The following is a 21,039-nucleotide window of genomic DNA, read 5'->3' as shown; positions in this document are numbered from 1 at the left end:
AAATACAGAGAAGTTTGCTGCTGCAGAAGTAAATTTCTGCATTTCTGACATTTCTGGGATCGGGGGAAAGACTTTAAAACATCGTTGTCCAAGATGTGCTCTGGATTTGCGGCAGAAACTATGAGAAAACCCTCAAGTCATTCAGGAGGACCGAGAAGCCACAGGTTGCTTTGTCGCCAAAGTCCCCCCCCCACTGGTTTTAAGAAACCCCGCTTCCTCTGGTGGGGAGGAAGAAGTGGGGTTGTGGGTAAGGGGCGAAGACGGTTTTCTTCCCCAACGCAGCACGGAAAGGGCCCAGTGTTCTTTGGACGGCTCAGGGGATGCCTCAATAAGGGGGAGGCGGGGGGGCCTTGGTAGCCACGTCTGGGTAGGTGCGCGGCGGCTCTGGGTGGTCGATGGGCTGGTATGAGCTGCGGTCCTGCCCGACGTTGAGGACACCTGCGCAGAAGGAAAGGGGAAAGCGACAGCTTTTAGCGTTTGGATTCGGGTTCAAGGTGTTCCTAGCAAGAATCTCCGTGCTGGGATGAGCTGTAAGTTTCCAATCCGTGAATTAGACCATCACTTGTCTTCGCTGCCCCTAGGAACCACTGACCATGGCAGCTGGGGCTGATGGGAATTGGAACCTGTCATCTGAAATGCTGCAGGTTCCCCATCAATGAACCAGACCATCACTTGCCTTTACTGCCACTGCTTCCTTCTCAATTCTGCCTCCAGCCTTGCTGAAGGACACCAAATCCCATCCTTGTCCCTATTGGCCATGCTGGCTGATGGGAGTTGGCAGCCCAACCATGTTTGGAGAGTCACAAGTTCCCTTAGCCATTGCACTTCGTTGTCCATTGCCAGTGATTAATTTCCAAAACGAGGGATTATCGGAAGAGGTGCTTTGTGTCTGGGAAACCTTGCTTCTCAGGTGGCACTTTGGGTTGCTGTGAGCGACTAGGTGGGGAAGCACTCTGCACATGCTCTACGGTACCTTCTTTATGCAAACACTCTGGACTCCATTGGCCCAGTCTTAGATGACTTTTAAAATAGTTTGGTAAATTCCGGGAGCTTGGGTCTATCTATGGTAAGGTAAATAATGGTCAAGGGCCCCTGGATGGTTAGGTCCTGTCAAAGGCGACTATGGGGTGCGGCGCTCATCTCGCTTTCAGGCCGAGGGAGCCGGCCTTTGTCCGCAGACAGCTGTCTGGGTCATGTGCCCAGCTTGACTAAACCGCTTCTGGCACAACAGGACACCGTGACGGAAACCAGAGCGCACGGAAATGCTGCTTACCTTCCTGTCACTGTTGTACCTATTTCTCTACTTACACTTGTGTACTTTCGAACTGCTAGGTTGGCAGGAGCTGGGACAGAGCAACGGGAGCTCACCCTGTCACAGGGATTCAAACCACTGACCTTCTGATCGGTAAGCCCAAGCGACTCAGTGGTTTGGACCACAGCGCCACCCGCATCCCTGGGGTCTATCTATGATGGAGCTGTTGACCACCAAAGCTAAACTGAGCCTCCCAAACCAGAGACAGTCTACCTCTAAAGGCCAGCTTTTAGAACAGAGGCAGGCACCTGTGACCTTCTGAACGTGAGAATGGTGCTGGAAGAGAACGTGAGAATGGTGCTGGAATCCAGCAAAATTTGGATGCTAAAGGTTCCTCGTCCATTAAAAGAGAGCAGAGTTGTGATGGAGGTAGCCTGGGTCAATGAAGGCACATGGCAGTAATAGAGTTACAACAGAAGCAGCTAGAGGGAAGTAAAGGCAAGTGGTGGTCTTTGGGCCCGAGGAAGAATCTGTAGCCCTCCAGCCTCCATTTAACCCCCAGGAAGGGATGATGGGAGTTGTAGTTCATGTGTAGTCCAGCAACCATGAGGGGCAAGTGTTCACCACCCCTGAAATGGAGGGAACACCATTATAGATATATGCCCCACTTGTGTGATTTCTGGTCATTGATAGCAGCAGGACACTGGCCTTTAGTAAGATTTCTGTTTTTGTTAGGTTTCAATTCAAGTGTTGCTTTGTTTAAATGTGTAAAATATCACAGTGTTTCTTAGGACTTAAATGATTCCAAAGAATATTAAGTTATTCTGGTCAATGAAAGTTGAGCCTCCATGTGCAGAGGCAGTCTTTCCTTGGATATCAGGTGCTGTTGACAAACAAGAGGGCATTGAATGCAGCCCCCCCCCCCCAATATCTCATCTGGTTCACTGTTGGGGAAAGGATTCAGCCCTCAATAGTGACTTGGTCCAAATCTGTCAGAGCTCACTTCACGTTAAATTAAAATTCCTCAGAAGCACAGTTTGGAAACTCATTATTATTTTTACTAAAGAGTTGCTGCGCAAGAGATGGAGGAGTCTGAACTCAGCAATTCAGTGGGAGTAAGGCCCACTGAACACAGTGGAACTGGTTTGTGAGTAGACAAATTGCTAGTCCATGCATTTTGCTCAGAAGTAAGCACCGCTGAGTTCAGCTTCCTCGGGAAATATATTTGGACAGCATGCTTTCTATATATAAAAAACTCTTTTTTCCATGAGATGGGTTGTAGCCAACATTAGTTGAATTGAGAGTAGACCCACTGAAATTAATGAACACAACTAACTTAGGCCCGTTAATATTAATGTGTGTCCTCTTAGTAGAACTAAGTAGAGATCCACACCATACATTCAAAGCACACCCAAAGCACATGACTTTCACCCAAAGAATCCTGGGAACTGTAGGTTAAGGGTTCTGGGAACTATAGTTCTGTAGGAGAAAACAACAATTCCCAGGATTCTCTGGGGAGATTTGTGTGCTTATTTCATTGCATTTATGTCCCACATTTACCTAAGAGGAACTCAAGGTGCCACACATGGTTCACCTCTGCAACCTCATTTAATCATTAAACTCATTTTTTTAAAAACCCCAAAAAACAAGTTTTTATTAAAACTTTTTCATAATACAATAACCACTGCACTACGCTGGCTCTCACAAGTGTGTGATGGATGTGTTTAAAATTTGTGGTGTGGTGTACCTCTGACTTTAGCTTGATATTATGTATGGTTATTTCAGGCGGCCTTTGTGGTTAAGACTTGTGTTTCCTCCACTGACCTCATTCCCTGCAGTTTGCAAACAGGCCCAGAAGCAGAAGGGTCCAAATATGGCTCAAAGGACACGGCTATCAACAAAATGATGGTTGAAAAGGATGAATCGGAACTATTAAGCTGCCATCAACACTCCTTGCTTCTTTGAAGAGACAATGTGCTCTGGTAGAACCGATATCTTTGAGTCCCAAAAGGTCCCCCCCCCCATAAAAAACCCAAAAAACACAACAGGGAAATTCCACCATAAAAGGTGAACCAGTCTTTAGAGATCCCCAAAATGTTCTTACAAATCAGGAGCAGGAAACTAAAGAGCTAAAGGTACCCCACATCTGATTTACGGTAATTAAATCCCTCTTTTTTTGCAGAATACAGATATGGAGGACACCTTTCTGAAAAGGAGGGTGTCACTCCTTTTTTGCATCATTCTTAACCGCACCATGGGACAGGGACATAAATAAAAAGGCTGCACAGAGTAAGTTGACAGGATTTTATTCCCTTCTCTGCTGAATACTGTGATCATCGAAGCTTAATTCTCTCATCACAGCTGGGGGATACCTGAATCCAAACAGTGCAAGTAAAAATTGTTGCAAGAACCTTGGCCCTAAGCTGATTCCAGAGAGATATATGGCTTCCCTCTTGGAATCGTAGCTTGCTAAAGGGAATCAAAGAAGTCTTTAAAAAAATTAAGAACTTCAAAAGCAGGCTTCCTCAAACTCAGCCCTCCAGATGTTTTGAGACTGCTAGCTAGGGATCATGGGAGTTGTAGGTCAAAAACATCTGGAGGGCCGAGTTTGAGGAAGCCTGCTCAAAAGCCACGGCAGTTTGTACACTAGGAGTAGCTGGCAGGTGATGTCGGGACTCCCAAATCCCATTAGCCCCAGCCAGCATGGCTAGCGGTCAAGGGATGATGGGAGTCGTAGTCCAACATCTAGAAACACCACATGGGCTACCCCTGTGCTTACATTTCTGTTGCCAAGGCTACACACCCTCATATCAAAGGGCCTATTTTACAGAGCTATTCTTCATATCAACAGACCTCTAGTGCCTTAAGGGTGGCCATCTTGCTCTCAGAGCTATTCTTCCTATCAAAAGGCCTCTACTGCCTTAAGGGCTGCCATCTTGCTCCCCAAGATATTCCTCATGTCATAAGGGCTGCCATCTTGCTCTCAGAGCTACTCTTCCTATCAAAAGGTCTCTACTGCCTTAAGGGCGGCCATCTTGCTCCCCAAGATATTCCTCATGTAAAAAGGCCTCTATTGCCTTAAGGGTGGCCATCTTGCTCTCAGAGCTACTCTTCCTATCAAAAGGCCTCTACTGCCTTAAGGGTGGCCATCTTGCTCCCCAAGATATTCCTCATGTCATAAGGGCGGCCATCTTGCTCTCAGAGCTACTCTTCCTATCAAAATGCCTCTACTGCCTTAAGGGTGGCCATCTTGCTCCCCAAGATATTCCTCATGTCATAAGGGCGGCCATCTTGCTCTCAGAGCTACTCTTCCTATCAAAATGCCTCTACTGCCTTAAGGGCGGCCATCTTGCTCTCAGAGACATTTTCTCCTCATATTTGTTGATCTTCATTAAAAAGTGCTTTTAAAAGCTTCCAGGAGGAAGATGGAGGCTAATGCTTGTCTCCAAATGAGCAGAGGTGCATAAAAAGGCAAGAAAACTTGATAAACAAAAGAGGAAGGCATTTCAGCAATGGCAAATAAGGGATAAAGCAGTGAAGTCAATACCATCCCGGGCAGAATATCGCTCCGACGAAGGCTCCCAGTCTGCAAGGGAAAAGAAATCAAACATAGAGGGAGAAAAGGATGCACGACTTAAGAAGAAAGATGAACGGGAAGCTGACAATAGAGAGAAAAGAAGGGGCGGGAGTTTAGCTAAGATTGGCAGGGCCAAAGAACATGGTGGGCCACATGGGAGAGAACACGAGGGCCGGGACCATTCACAGAGGACCAAAACCCAGGCGCCGATTGAGCAATGGCCGCCTACCTAGGTTGAAGGCATACTCTCCTCCACGTTCCCGGTACATCTGGTAGGCGAAGAAGCAAGACAAGGGCTTGAGGAGGAGGCTGAAGATGGCCATGCCGGCGCTGAAACGGGTGGTGTCGGGCAGCGAAGATGACTGAGGGTAATACAGGCTGAAGTGTATTATGTCCGTCAGGATCGTCAGCAGAAGCCCAGTGAGGAACTGGAAGGAGAGAAAAGGGTACAAGACACCACTCATCCTTCCCTTCATATAGCCTATGAAGTCAAGGACGGGGATCGTCTGTGGTCTCTCTGGTAGCGATGGAGGCAGCTGGGGGAAGTTGAAGGCAAGCATTTCTGAACTACAACTCCCATTAGTCCCAGCCAGCACAGCCAACTGTCAGGGATGATGAGAAGCGGAGTTCAACCACAGACAGCGGACCACACAGGTTGCCCAGCTCTCCATGAACAAAAGGCATTGTTGTGATGGAGGTTGCCGGGCCGGGGGCAGTAAAGGCAAGTGAGGGTCTATTTCAGGGACGGAGGACCAACCGATATAGCCTATAAACCAGGGAACCTGCAGCTCTCCAGATGTCATTCGACTCTCATCAGCCCCAGCTGACTTGGTACAACAGCCAGGAATGATGGCGGTTTGTGGTTCAACAACAACTAGAGGGCAACCGCCTTCCCATCTCCAGTATATACCAATAGCAGGCTCATTCTCTTGAGTGCCAAAAAAACAATCGTGCATGCACAAGAAGAAGGCCATCAGCTGGCGTGGAGAGGTTCAACAGTTTGCAGAAGCATAACCCGTGTCTCAACACCCACCCACCCCCCCGCCCGGCAACATTTCCAAGCACTGCAAAGTCAGGGCACTTGGGAACAGGCAGCACCTCCAGAGACCTTTTGCTGTAAAGGGAGGGGAGATGTGAAACTGGAAGGAGTGGAATGGAGTATCCTGAAACAAGGGTACAGCTGGCTGGCAGGCAGGCAGCCTGAATAAAAAGATTCCAGGCGGCAAGGCTTTGTTACAGGTCCTAATTGTACCATGGTGACCAGCCCACCTCTCATAGGCATGTTAAAACTAGGGGCATCCACCTTGAAATCAACAAATCCACCAGAATCCTTTTTCATCAGGCAAATGTATTCATAACAGTGATTTGGGTGGGTTAAAAACAACAACAACAACAACAAACAACAACTTACCATGAGGATTGCATCAATAGAATCCCTCTGGGCCACTGCCCAGACACCCAGGGCAAGAATGGTGAAGTTACCCCATGGGTAGGAAATTGGCAACCAAGATGCCATGCAGCCCCTGTCCAGGGTAGAAGAGAATAAAGAGCAAAAGAAAGAAAATAAAAATGTAAGAAGAGCCTGCTGGATCCGGCCAATAACCCATCTAGTCCAGCATCCTGTTTACACAATGGCCAACCGGATGTGTCAACAGGAAACCCAGAATCAGGATTCGAACACAAGAGCAACTCCCGCCTCATGCCCTTTCCAGCAACTGGTATTCAGAAGCATTGCTACCTCCAACTGTGGAGGGAGAGCAAAGCCACCCTGGCTAGTAGCCATTGACAGCATGATTAAATCATTCCAAAAACACTTAAAAACAACAACAGTATTCTTCAGCCAGCAAATGCACCTAGGTTACAAGGAGCATTTTCAAATTCTTCTTGAAAGTTAATAGGGATGGAGACAGGCACCCCTTACTAGGAAGGGTGTGCAACAAATGAATTAATCAACCAATTATCGTAATTAAACGCAGTATTACTAACTTACCATGTCGTCAACAGCCAGTGTACCAGGACGATAGCCTGCAAGTGGAAAGGAAAAAATAATGTAGCCTGATTATTAATCTCCCAAAATATCTAGATAGTGCTGTGCCATAGGAATTTATCGCAACAGTTTACAGCAGTATAAAATAATAAAATCGTAAAAAGTTAAAAACAAGTTAAGAGCAAGAGAGTTAAAAGCTAATATCAGCATAACATTGTGGGGAAAGTACTCTGAATTGCCTACATCAGCCTGGCGGAACAGAAAGGTTTTCAGCAGGCGTTGGAAAGGTGGCGCAGAAGGCGCACCTGGCTGAATCTCTAGTGGCAGAAAGTTCCACAGGACTGGGCCGATGGCACTAAAGGCTCAGTTACTCATTGTTGTCTAATGAGCCTCACCAACTTGCAGAATGACCAGCGACACTCCTGCAGACGATCTTTAGTGATCAAACCAGCATATGAGGGTTCAGGCGATCCTTGAGGTATCATGGACCTACCGGTAAGTTGTTCAGGGCTTTGCAAATTACTGGAAGAATCTTGAACCTGGCTCGGCAGTAGATGGGCAGCCAGTGCTTTAAAAAGGGTGTTCCAAGTTTTCGACCAGAAGCGCCTGTCAGCAATCTGGACGCAGCGTTCTGAACCAGATCCAAGGGCAACCCCACACAGAGCGCATTGCAGTCATCTAGCCCCAAAGTCACCAGTGCACGGACTACAGTGGTCAGGCTATGTTGGACTTATTTCGCCAACCAAGTTTGCGTAGCAACTGGGGTGATGGAATAAAAACTTGCCCGCAATATCTTTGCTTATCTTTTATTTTTAAATAATAATCAAACAACTGCAACTCACCACTCTACACCAGCCAGTTCCATGCAAAGCATTTGGTCAACTTAAATACAGTTTTCAAAAAAATCAATTACCCTATCACATCGCTGCATTCGGTGCAGCAGGTAAACTCCCCCTGCTAATTAGCTACCGGTAAATTGTTAAGGTAACCTCAGGTGTGCTGTATTGTCAAGAGCTCACAGGTGTGCTGCCATGCAGGTTATAATTACAAACACACACCTCTGAGTAGCACCATTGACCACCTCAATATTAAGAAAACCCAACAGGCTATCCCATCCAGGTATGGCTGTAGTTGGCGAACCAGACGAAGCTGGTAAAAGGCACTCTTAGCCACACACTTGGGTCTCTAGTGACAGTGATGTATTCAGGAGTGCTCCCAAGCTACGCACCTGCTTCTTCAGAGGGAGTACAACCCCATCCAGAACAGTTAACTTGCCAATTTCCTAAACATGGGAAGCCACCCCACCCCACCCCCACCCCAAAGGAGCCTCCACCTTCCCAGGGTTCAAAGGCAGATAAGGAATCACAATGGGAATTTCAGCAGTGGCTGGGAAGTGGGGGTGAAGGTAGGTGACCTCCTTTGGTTGGGTTTCATCTGAGACAACACCTGCAGAGCCACAGATGCCCCACCACAGCTTTAAGGAATTGCAGCAGTAGCTTGGGAGTCATATGGAATCCATTCTGGAAGTCTGTTCGACTTCCAAAACTTTCTGAAACCAAAGTGCGGCTTCTGTTTGGCTGCAGGAAAGTCCTGCAGCCAATCGGAAGCCACAGCAGCCCAGTCGGACGTTCAGCTTCCAAAAATAGTTCGCAAACCAGAATAGTCACTTCTGGGTTTGCAGCGTTAGGGAGCCAAAAAGTTTGACAACTAAGCTGTTCGAAAACTAAGGTATGAAAACCTTAGTAGCTACCGTACACTTTAATAAACTAATTTTATTAATATTTGCGGCTCTATGCAAGTTCTAAACAAGACCTGTTTTTTCAGTGATTTTGCAATGTTTTAAAGCAGCGCCAAATGCATTCATAACCCGTTTCCCTCTTCCTGGTATGAGGCAGCATGAAATAAAATTGCTAAGAAATAACTGAGAACCTGGAAGCAGAAAGCATACAAGGGTGTTTGTGTTTTAGGAGCAATGTGTCCTTTCTGACCTGCGATGACAACAGAATGTAGATTGTTGTTATTGACGCAACTGGGCAAACATCCCAGTCCAGAAATTTGTGCCAAGCATCCATTTTCCACAGCTTCTTTCCTATAGAATTCAGCCTAGGGTTTAAGACAATCCCGGGGGACGGCCCCTGTGGTGCAAAAGCAACACAAAAGTACCCCCAAGCTGATTAAACCAGCTTGAATGGCTTACTAAAATTTGTTTTATGGGGGACAGATGGAGAGACCCAGGGTTGGTGTGGTGGTTAGAGTTCTGGACTAGGACCTGGGAGACTGGGGTTCAAATCCCCCACTCGGCCACATGACGTTCACTGAGTGATCCTGGGCGGCTTGCTGCCTCTCATAGCATAACCAGCCTCACAGGGTTGTTGTGAGCATAAAATAAGGAGGGGAGCAGGTGGAGAAAACCATACATGCCTTTCCTGAGCTCCTTGGAAGAACAGTAGAATAGAAATTCATTAAATTTGTTTCTTTCATTGAACAAAATTTATATATAGCACTTGATGGTGCAACAAAACCTCTAAGCAAGTTACAAAGACATATTAAAATCATCAAAGTTAAAGACAATGAAAAACAACTACAAATAATTGAAAGGGATTGAAACATGTCAACATCTATGTGTCTGGATGCAATAACATGTAACATGTTTTAATAGATACATGAGTGAAATGTAATAATAGATAAACAAATCTTTCACCAGCTATGAGCCAAACAAAACCTCCATTGGCAGGTGCAGTATACCTCTGAATGCCAGATGTTATGGGCATAGGCCCTCCATTTGTGAGCTCTTCAGAGGCATTTGGTTAGCTGCAGTCAGAAAACAGGATGCTGGATTTTTGGCGCAGTCCAGCAAAATAATTCTTAATATTCTTAAAGTTCCTCTGAGCATGTGAGAAGGTCCCTTCCTTCCCTACCAAGCCTCTACCACCACATGCTTAAGATATTAGGCTGTCTCCCATGTTAGTCTTACTCAGGTTGATTGACTTCTACTTTTGAGTAGAGCTTAGTTATATCCAACTAAATTGGATACAGCCCATTGTCTTAGCATATTAAAATAATGTACATGCAAACAATAAAATCCTTGAAAGTTTCTGGTCCAGTGTAAGATTCGGTGAGAGCCAATCCTGACTGAAAAGTAGAGTAAAACATCCATCTGTCAAAGGAATGGAAAAACAACAAGAGACCACATATATAAGATATATACATAGGCCAGTGAAATGCCACTGGAGATTTGTCAATTTCCTGAACCAGTAACATGTCGCAATGCCGTTATCACTAATTCTCTTTAAAAAGCCCTAAGCAAACAGGGAAAATATAATTTTGTATATTAATCATTGAAACTGACAGCGTTTAATATATTCAACAGCTAAGCTGACAGCTTTTTAAAAAATGTCCAATTATATTAACCAGCAATGCTTCTGGGGACGGGGGTGTTTAGCCAATATGCAACAATCATTAAAAAAGACCTTGGCTAATTAAAAATCTGGGGCCCCCCAGCCATCTATTCAATATGCAACATTCATTTAAAAAAAAACAACCCACAGCTAATTAAAAAAAAAAAATGCTCCTCTCCAAGCTCTGGAAATGCCCTAGACACCACCACACGATTAACACTGAGACCCTCTGCAAACACAGCTGGACTTTTGACAAAATTAATTGCCCCCTTATGGCTTACAGAATGAAAAACTGGAGGGGGGGGGTGGTCTCTGCCGGCAGGAACCTGGTAAACATTTTATAACCTTTGAAGCATAATTGCTTGTGGGCTTGGGGGGGTGTTTTTTGGTGCGAGGGGAGAAAAGAAACTCTCACAAAAGCCAGCAATTCATTACAAAGTATTAAGACTGGTTCGCAAGGAGTCAGGAATAGCTGGGAGTTTTAGAATTCCTCAAGGTGTTCTTGATTTTTTTTCCCTCCCCAAAACTCACCGAGACAGCCTATTTGCAAATCGATCCATAAGCACACAGTGCCACAACCTCTCCCTCAAGGCTGCGAGAGGGGACCCACTGAGGAGATGCCAAAAAATGGAGATCAACTTTCAAGGCCGCCACAAAGGCCTTTGTTTTATTCATTATTGGCCGCAGACCAAAGAAAACAGACCCATAAAAACCTCCAGAGCTAAGATTCTTATGATCTCCCAGGAGCTGCCTTATCTTTCTGTGACATCACAGCAGCTAAGCCAATAGCAGCTAGCTAGGGCACATGCCCACTTTTGACTTTCAGGTGTCTCTTGAAACTTGGTTGTTGTTTTTTATGACAACAGCCCTGTGCAATTTTCTTTTTTTAAAAAAATAGTTTTGTGCTGCTCTTAATGCTTTTTTAAAAACTGATACTGCTGCAAGCTGCTCTAATATTTTGTTAGAGGGTGGTATATAAACACCTGCTTGCCACTTCTCACCCTAGTGGGACCAGCAAATGAAGCTGACCTACTAGAACTTCAGGACCTAGATGCAGCACCATGAATCTAAAAGAACAGGCATTTCACACTGCACTCAAGGAACAAAATAAATAAATAAAATAAAAACCAGCATCTGGGGGGAAATTACTACTTCCATGAGTTATGCATCAGCAGATACGTTTTGCATTCTTTAAGGGAGCTCTTTAAAAGGTAGGTTTGCAAAGCAATCTGGATTACACTTTTATTTTCATTTTTAAGAAAACCCCAGAATGACAAGACCAGTGACTGGTCATGATTGGGCAAATCTGGGGAACACGAAGACATCAGAGAGGACACACAGTGAATGAATGATGTTTTCTTCCCAGCTCAGGAAATACCGGTAATGAAGTAACCACTGGTCATCATATAAAAGGAATCCAACCCGAAACATCTGTTCTCTACCCTCTTTTTGGTTCCCGGTTTGCTCAGTCATTGCCATTTCCTTGTTCTCTTTGCCTAGGTGATCGTTGTGAAATTCAAGAAAGGACACCACCACCAACTCTCAAAAATGTGCCAAGTGGTCCAGACAAGGATAGCCTAACTTCTGTTGTCTATGCTCTGGTAACCTCTAAGTTAGATTACTGTAACATGTTATACATGAGGCAACCTCTGAAGATGGTTTGGAAATTTCAGCTGGTGCAGAATTCGGCAGCCAAGTTGCTCATGGGGGCAAGACTGTTTGAGCACATAATGGCAATCCTGGCCTGACTGCACTGGCTGCCAATTAGTTTCCAGGTCCAATTCAAAGTGTTTTGACCTATAAAGCCTTAAACAGCTCAGGACCACAATACCCCAAGGGCCGCCTCTCCCTGTATAAACTGACCTGAACCCTGTGGTCATCATCTGAGGCCCTTCTTCCTCTGTCCAGAGGGTGGCAACACGAGAACGGGGCCTTATCAGCAGTGGCTCCCCATTTGTGGAATGCTCTCCCCAGGGAGGCTCACCTGGTGCCTTCATTACATCTCTTTAGGTGCCTTCATTACATCTCTGGCCTTTTCTATGCATTTATGGGAGGGGAGTTACTGATTTTGATTTTGTTTATTATATATTCGGTGCATTCATTTTGTATTTTTATACTGGGAACTATCCTGTGATCTTTGGACGAACAGCAGTATACAAATTTAATAAATAAGAACAACTATTTAAGAAGAAGAAGAAGAAGAAGAGTTTGGATTTGATATCCCGCTTTTCACTACCCGAAGGAGTCTCAAAGCGGCTAACATTCTCCTTTCCCTTCCTCCCCCACAACAAACACTCTGTGAGGTGAGTGGGGCTGAGAGACTTCAGAGAAGTGTTACTAGCCCAAGGTCACCCAGCAGCTGCATGTGGAGGAGCGGAGACGTGAACCCGGTTCACCAGATTATGAGTCTACCACTCTTAACCCCTACACCACACTGGGATGTAGTCCTGTTGGGATGCATTTTGGCTTGCCTGCTGATAAAACAGGGTGTGTGATGATTGATAATATTTTTAAGAAGTGCCCATGTTTGATTTTCTCCTCTTCCCTCCCTATTCCTGTTTCCTTTTATGCCGTTTGTTTGTTTGTTTGTTTCCATACATAGATTGCAAGCCTGCCTTGTCTTGACTGATTGTATCCAAGCCACACTGGAAGCCTTTCTGGCTGGAAATGCTATTTAAATAAACAAATGTGAGGATAATGACACGTTAAAGAAAAACTTGGTTCCCTCTCATAATACTAGAACTTGGGACCATCCACTGAAGCTGAATGTTGGAAGACTCAGGGCAGATAAAAGAAAGGCCTTGTCTGCACGGCACAGAGTTAATCTATGGAACTCACTCCCCACAGGAGGCAGCAACAGCCTTAAAAGGACTGCTTTAAAAGAGGATTGGACAAATTCATGGTAAAGGTAAAAAAAGCTAAAGGATCCTTGGACAGTTAAGTCCAGTCAAAGGAGACTATGGGGTTGTGGCGCTCATTTCGCTATCAGGCAGAGGGAGCCAGCATTTGTCCACAGACAGCTTTCCAGGTCATGTGGCCAACAGGACTAAACCACTTCTGACACAATGCAACACCGTGACGGAAGCCAGAGCACATGGAAACGCCATTTGACTTCCCGCCGTAGTGGTACCTATTTATCTACTTGCACCAGCATGCTTTTGAACTGCTAGGTTGGCAGGAGCTGAGACAGAGCACCCCGTTGCGGGGATTTGAACCGCCAACCTTCCATTCGGCAAGCCCAGGAGACGGCTATTGATGGCTACTGGTCCCGATGTCTATGCTCTGCCTCTTAGGGCTGCCACCTTTGGTCAGGCAAAATACAGGATGGGTCAGAGGGTGGGGATTGAGGGGCACACACATTTGCAATACCAAATGCTCCACCTTCCCGCCTCCCTCACCACCCTGGCCCTGCTTTTCCCCTTGACTCACGAGGATGGGCAGGGGCCAGAGGTAGATGGCCGGTTCCCACAGGCGACTTGAGCTACAGCTACAGCCTCTCGCCCATGCTGGCTTCAGAAGAGACTTGAGGGCAGACGGAGGAGGAGAGGTCAGGTCAGGGCAGTGGAGAGGGCCAAGCAGTGGCGGACATTTGTCCCAAAACAGGGTGACCCTATCTTTCTAGGGATGGGTGGCAACCTTAGCCTCCAACGTCGGTACTGTAAATTTTCTGAATACCAATTGCTGGAAATCACAGGAGAGGAGAGGAGAGTGCCCTTGCCCTGGAGTCCTCCTTCCAATTGGGGCGTCTGGTTGGTCACTGGGAGAACAGGATGCTGGACTAGGTGGGCCACTGGTCTGATCCAGCAGGACTCTCAGTCTTCTGTTATCAGGAAGTCCTTGCTTGGGGGTCAGAAAGGTTTATCTTGCCTGGGCCGCATTGGTCTCGCGGAGATCCCTCCGTGGGCAAGATCGCGAGAGGGAGAGGGAGCATACCTGCGATTTTCAGCGTCTGCGCAGACATGATTTTTGGCACCACGAAAGCGAGTCCCCAAGCCGCACTGTGCCAGTTTAGCGCAGCGCGCAAGTGGGCAACTTGGTTCAGGGGTGGCTCATGGGCCGGTCAAACGACCTCCACGGGCTGCTTCAGGCCCATGGGCCTTAGGTTGCTGACCCCTGTCCTTATTTAACGTTGGACACACACAGAGAGTGAGTGAGAGTGACTTCCCCAAAGAAAATATACAGTAACCCATTTTATGTAGCCTTGAGACAGGAAAAAAATCAGCTGCTTGGGAGTTTGCTGGCAGCCCTAGAAGAATGTAGGGGGAAGGCATGGATTTATGTAAAAGATAAGAATTGCCTTGTTGGACTGGGCCAAAAAGCCCTGTAGACCAGCTTCCAATTGTCAGCCAGAAATCATAAACGGGGCACAGAGATAAAAAACTCCTGTGTTGCTTTTTTTCCTGAAGCAACTGCTAATTCAGAGGTACCAGTATACTGTCCCTGAACAAGGAGGTTCAATCGGTTCAACTTTGTTTCCTGGAGATGGGCACAACCCTAGCAAGCATCTCTGCAAACGCTTGTCCACTTTGTTCATTGTCAGTCCCGACGACTCATCAAGGGAAAACACTTTAATCTGCAGTTTAAGGCTGCAGTTGTACGCAGCACTCACTTATCTGGGAGCAAGCCCCGCTGAATTTACTTCTGAGTATATATTACAGGGCTGCCGCACCTTTAAAGGCAGCAGGAAACAACTATTAAGGGTGCAGGAGCTCCATCCTTTGGTGTACTTCCACCTCCTAGTTTCAATCCCCTGATTCATGCAAAGAGGGTTGCCTCTTCAGGAGGAGACTTTGGATCTCAGGAAGCTTCTGGCACAGCTTTCTTGCTTGTCTCAAAATCTCCTAAAAAAGAATTCTACAGGGATTTTAGGATTCGCCATATAAGAAAATCACACCCACCCCACTCTCTAGGGGATCCCCCCATAAAAGGGGGAGAGATATAAGCAAACTCTGCTTAGACGTGTGTGTGAGAGAGGGGGGGGAGGGAAAGAAAATTTGTTTTAGTAGCACTTACATTTAATAATTAACCAAACCGATCATAGCACAGAACCTTTGATTTACACGGCTGCCAAAAAAGCAAAGCAGTTTCAAATTCCGCCTCAGTTTCAAATGTCCTCCCCAAAACTTCCATATAAAGTTAAGAGCCATGCTCTCACTCTCTAAATTTCAACAGGCACTATCCACTTAGAAACCTTATCTCGACATTTGTGAGTTGACACGGAGAAACAAAGCCCACTCTCCCTGCAGCTAGAAAACTAACACGTCAAGGAAGAGGATCTGTGCTCAGAAATCACCCTGATGAGCTAGGTTTCTACATATAGAGTACTCTATGGAAGGGGGCGACATTAATAAAGGACATCTCCCATTATGTGCACTTTGCTAACCAGATAAATCAGCTCAGCAGGCAGGCACGCTGAGAGGCCTAGGGACGCATCTTATATTGGTGCTGTGTAATAAATTCAGCTTCAGCAGGACCCTGCAAGGGAGGCCACCGTGACCTCCATTTGACAGAAAGGAAAAACCAGGCTAGAAGCTACTCAAAGCCAAATAACAAGTCTGCAGCAAATTAAGACAGCATTCAAACTCATTCATGACAACTTCAGCTTCTTATATCACACCAAACCATGGTTTGGAAATTTAAATGATGGTACAGCACACATGTCAGCAACATAGAGCTGGCATGTGACCCTTTGGGGGGGGGGGTTCACAGCAGCCCCCCAGGGTGCCCAAGTGGTACTTTCAGTTTGCCTCTTGCACACGCATATGAGAGGCAATCACCAGCCATAGCCTCCAGTCACTGCCCCTGGCATGCGGTCCCCAACTGCCCATCCCTCATTGCAAGTGCTCAACCCAAGCCTGCAATCATCTGTTAAACCAGAACAACCACCCGTGGTCTGAAGTTGGTTTTGCAAACCATAGTTCATGCATTTGTGTGCGGGGGGGGGGGGTAATTTTTTGCAACCGCTGCTCTGCATCGTAAGGCCACCGCATCTTAGAACTGGCAGGGCCAAACAGACAGAAGAGGAGAGCTAACTAGTGCCTGTAAACGATGGTTTGTTTATAATATAATAATAATAATAATAATTTATTATTTATACACCGCCCATCCGGGTGGGTTTCCCCAGCCACTCTGGGCGGCGTCCAACAAAATATTTAAAATACAATAAAATATCAGACATTAATAAAATATCAGACATAAAATACAATAAAATATCAGACATTAAAAACTTCCCTAGGCCCTCAGAGGTGGACCTCAGTGGCTGGGCTAGATGATGGGGTTTTGTTTTAGATGTTCTTATGATCTAGGTGGAAATTGTTCCATTTCGTTGTGTATTTTTTATGTTTATTGTTTATGATTACCTTTGTTATGTCTGTAATGCGGTAAGCCGCCTTGAGCATGGTTTGAACTATGGAAAGGCAGCATACAAATAAAATTATGTTTATCTGTATGTATGTTAGCCCGAACTAAGAACGGAACCTTTAACGTGATCAGATCTTCATGTGATGACCTCCAAACTTAACCAGAAGCATTGCAGGTTTTGTTTTTCCCTAGAGCTGGCGATCCACGCCAGAGACAGCAATAAAAACCGCCACTAGCAGGAATTTTGTGGGTCATGGCCGAGTGTGGATTTCGACATATCGGAGGACAATGTTTTGCATCACATGGGGTGTTGGGGTGGGGAGGAGTTTTTGGAGAAATTTGAAATATCTGAACTGTTGTCACATGGAAGACGGAGCAAGCTCGTTTTCTGCTGCTCCGGAGACTAGGACGTGAACCGATGGATTCAAATGGCAAGAAAGGCAATCCCAACTAAATATTTGGAAGAACTTTCCAGTCTCCTATGGAAGGTGGTAGTAGACTCTCCTTCCTTGGGGGTTTTTAAGCATTCTGTCAGGGATTCTTCAGCTATGATCCCTGCATTGCGGGGGGTTGGACTAGATGGCCCTTGGGGTTCCCTTCCAACTCTACCATCTTTTGATTCTATGAAGCCCTCCAAGTACATCGGCCCAGGTGCAGGGGTAAAAAAAAATTCAAAGGGGAAAGTGGCAAGGTGCTCCATTGGGAAACATATACCGGCTAGGAAATAGTTCCGCAGGTGGGGTGGAAAATGGATGTCTTTCTGCAGAAAAGAGGGGTCAGTTTTTGTGTCGTGAATCTCCTATGCAAGAGTCATGGAGCTGCCCAGAGCGACTGAGGCAGCCCAGTCAGATGTGCGGGGTACAAATACATTATTATTATTATTATTATGGAGTGCATGTTTAGAAAGCCAGTGCAATAACGTTGCACATGGATGGACATTCAGTACCCAAAACCCGGATGCAAGGAAAAGCAGGGAACGATCCCTGCTCTTAATCCCAGGCACACCTTCCCCCTCCCAGAAAGGCACCAGCCATTCCGCGCTTACTTATCTTTTACAAGGAAAAGAACAGAAGAAAGAGGTTCAGTGCGTGTTTTACAAACCATTGCCTGTAACAAAGAATACGCGTCATAAACATCAACTCCTCTAGGAAACTTCCCAGGCTGCCAAATATACAAGTTGCCCCGGGTGCTTCTGCTTACTAGCATTGCCAACTTACTAAAACCATGTTCTCGGGCACACACGCCCAGTCTGCGAGGCAGCGTGGTGCAGGAGTTAGAATGACAGTCTCGGCCCTGGGTTCGAATGACAACTTGGCCATGGAGCTCATTGGGTGACGTTGGGCCAGTCACTTACTCTCAACCTAGGCCTACCTCGCAGGCTTGTTGTGGGGATTAACTGAGGAGAGCCATGCCAACCACCTTGAGCTCAAAAGGTGGGATATAAATGCAAGCAACCAGTCCATCCCCCTGCCTCGTACCTGGATACCAGCCCATCTTTGACACACCCACTGCCTCCCGTCCAGCCCCCCAGCCCTTTCTCTTGCACCCCCGAACACACCTGCCTCCTACTCAGTTGCCAACTGCACCCACGTACAAGGCCTTGCACCTTCCCTTGCGCACGAGCCCCTCTCCCAAGGGAAAGCCCCTTGTGCAATTGCGCCTCGCACCTCCTCCTTCCCCGCTCGCTTTCCTCTCCTGCGCCTACCTTCAGGTTCACCGCGGGCACTTCCATGACGCCCCGCCAGCCGCCCGAGCGCAGCGTTCGCGCCGCGCCGCTTCTGGCTCCCAAATTCGACTTGGCATCACTTCCTCGCCTTCCGTTTTTCCCTTCCCGGGCGGGCTCCGCCCCGTCCAGCCCTGCCGCCGACCCGTGACTCCCTCCAGGCGGAGAGGGAGAGGGAGGGAGAGAGGCTCCTCCTTCGGCAACAAGGGCAGCGCTAAAGCCCGGCCAGCTGCAGGAACCGGAGCCGCTCCGGAGTGGCGCCCCTTTTGGCAACAGCAGCTGCGCCACTGCGACTGCCGCTCTCTGGCTCACAGCAAAGCCACCTGCTGCTGGGATCCGAAGAGGCCTCTTCCCGCTTTCCCAAAATGAAGTTAAGATTTCAAGGCTGGTAGCCCAGAACACATAAAAACCGCAATTTATAAAACCGAACTGTCTATTATTTCCTGCCTTTGTGAAGGCGGAGTGGTGTATCCACGGAATTAATTGATGTTGTCACCTTTTGCCGCTCAAAAGAATGCGACATTAATTGGTGCATCTAGCTGTGAGGTGTCTCTGACCATGGACAGAGGGCCACCCCACCTATGCCTTGGAACAAAAGGCTTTTTTCGCCTTTTAGAAGACTTTTAAGGTCTGTGTTCCACTGAGCACATGCAGAGTAGCTCCAGCCCCCCCCCGAAACCCAAAGGGGTTTAAGGGGGGAAATAGAGCATGTACAGAGAACCTCCCCCGCCCCCAACTGAAGCAGCGCCGAGCCTAACACCCACTCAAAACTCCACTTTCCTAGGCTAGCAAAATTTCCCCCTCCTCCAATGCCAACCGAAGCAATGTAGCAATTTTAATCTGTTTGTGCCCTGGATATCATTTCTTTGTGGCCTTGCAGAGTTTTCGCACCCAGTTTTCTTCTGCAGGAGTGATAAAGCAGGACAGCCAGAATCCTTGCAGGAAAGATAAAGGGCAAAGAGTTACAAAAAGGGAGTTTGCACCAAGAGTCCTTTGCGAAAGGAGAGGTCACTGGTCCATGGCAGAGCGTCTCCTTTGCCCACACAGGCTCCCAGCTTCCTTCCCCAGCATCTCCAGCAAGGACTGGCCATGCCCCCTGCCTGAAACCCTGGAGAGCTGCTGCCAGTCAGTGTAGGCTCTACTGAGCTAAGGGGGCCAGTGGTCTTTCTTGTTACAAGGCAGCTTCCTGCGTTTCTAGGTCTTGATCTTAGCAGTAGAGCATCTGTTTTTCATGAAGGTGGTCCTGGGTTCAATCTCCGGGTAGGGCTGGGAGACACTGTTGCCTGAAATGCTGGAGTCCCCTTGCTCCCGGTCGTCGTCATCATCACCATAATTTATTATTTATACCCCGCCCATCTGGCTGGGTTTCCCCAGCCACTCTGGGCGGCTGCCAACAGAATATTAAAAACACGATAAAACTTTAAAACTTCCCTAAACAGGGCTGCCTTCAGATGTCTTCTAAAAGTCAGATAGTTGTTTATTTCCTTGACATCTGATGGGAGGGCGTTCTGCAGGGCGGGTGCCACTACTGAGAAGGCCCTCTGCCTGGTTCTCTGTAATCTCACTTCTCACAGGGAGGGAACTGCCAGAAGGCCCTCGGAGCTGGACCTCAGTGTCCGGGCTGAACAATGGGGTTGGAGACGCTCCTTCAGGTATACTGGGCCGAGGCCGTTTAGGGCTTTCAAGGTCAGCACCAACACTTTGAATTGTTCTCGGAAATGTCCTGGGAGCCAATGTATGTCTTTCAGGACTGGTGTTATATGGTCTCGGCAGCCGCTCCCAGTCACCAGTCTATCTGCTGCTTTATGGATTAATTGTAGTTTCCGGGTCACCTTCAAAGGTAGCCCCACGTAGAGCTCATTGATGTAGTCCAAGCAGGAGATAACCAGAGCAGACTGTGTAAGCAATACTAAGCCAGCTAGAGCAATGGCCTGACTCGGCATAAGACATCGTCTTACGTTCCTATTTAAATCAACCCATTCTTTCAAAGCCATGAGGACTAGAATCTTGCTTTGTTCATTGGGGAAGGGGCAAAGTTCAGTTGGCCTGAGGAAACCCTCTGAACCCCCAGAGACTGCCAGACAGTGCAGACAGATCTGAGCTAGATGGACGGATGATTTAAAAATCAAAACAAAAAAACCACCCTGGCCATCTGTTGGCTCAGCATGCAATGATCTTGGATGTTCTGCTGGCAGAGGGAGAAAGGACCAGTCACAGAATGTTGAAGGGCAGCGCAGGTTCCGAAAGCAAAGTGCGAGGTCAGTTTGGCTGGGTGGGAGAGGGTGGCAGGAGGTCACTTGCAAAACAGCCCAGATCTTAGGGGTGTGTGTGCTTGCAGCAAGCTCATCTGATCGTTCAAAGAAAAAGGAGCCCGGATGCGGTTGTGTGAAGGATAACTATCTCTTTATTTACATTTCATCAAAATAGGAACATGCAAGCACATCACGGCATTGACTAATGGGTGACAGGAGGCGATCGACTCCCTGCAACCAGAAACGTTCTTACGCTCTTCACGAGGCAAATATCCCCCCCTTCCCCCACCAAAGGACCCACCCCCCACTCCTCCTAAAATAATGATAAATAACAGATTCAAGGGTGCTAACCAAATGAATTAGACACTGAAAGCCGGCAGGGGAATGCTTCGTAGATTAAAAAAAGAGAGACAATGTCCTGGATGAGAAGGAGGAAGGAAGTTAGGAACCAGGTGCTTGTAAGCCATGCTGTGGCTGCTGGGATTCAAGT

General features: G+C 47.1%; 1 protein-coding gene across 2 annotated transcripts; it reads right to left on the bottom strand.

Annotated features, from left to right (window-relative positions):
- Positions 1 to 240: 240 nt before the first annotated feature.
- On the bottom strand, positions 241 to 18,467 carry AGTRAP (angiotensin II receptor associated protein). Of its 2 annotated transcripts, none has more exons than XM_033159411.1 (5): positions 18,280 to 18,467; positions 6,820 to 6,854; positions 6,241 to 6,352; positions 5,059 to 5,257; positions 241 to 438 (listed from the first exon to the last, which is right to left on the bottom strand). In XM_033159411.1, exons 1-5 carry the CDS (start codon positions 18,304 to 18,306, stop codon positions 326 to 328), a joined length of 486 nt encoding a protein of 161 aa, XP_033015302.1. In that variant the 5' UTR covers positions 18,307 to 18,467; the 3' UTR covers positions 241 to 325. The 2 variants fall into 2 exon arrangements, with proteins under 2 accessions (XP_033015302.1, XP_033015304.1); XM_033159413.1 differs by lacking the exon at positions 241 to 438 and adding an exon at positions 4,598 to 4,838.
- Positions 18,468 to 21,039: the final 2,572 nt, after the last annotated feature.

Source organism: Lacerta agilis, chromosome 8 (assembly GCF_009819535.1).
Source record: "Lacerta agilis isolate rLacAgi1 chromosome 8, rLacAgi1.pri, whole genome shotgun sequence".
Taxonomy (NCBI): domain Eukaryota; kingdom Metazoa; phylum Chordata; class Lepidosauria; order Squamata; family Lacertidae; genus Lacerta; species Lacerta agilis.
Note: the sequence above shows the minus strand (reverse complement) of the source record. Positions and strands in the feature narration are given on the sequence as shown.

Excerpts from the sequence above, each read along its gene's own strand:
- AGTRAP (XM_033159411.1), bottom strand. The coding sequence starts at position 18,306 with ATGGAAGTGCCCGCGGTGAACCTGAAG. Across the intron at positions 6,353-6,819 it reads CACTGGCTGTTGACGACATG|GGGCTGCATGGCATCTTGGT; the intron begins GTAAGTTAGTAA and ends TACCCTGGACAG. Across the intron at positions 439-5,058 it reads AGAGTATGCCTTCAACCTAG|GTGTCCTCAACGTCGGGCAG; the intron begins GTAGGCGGCCAT and ends CCTTCTGCGCAG.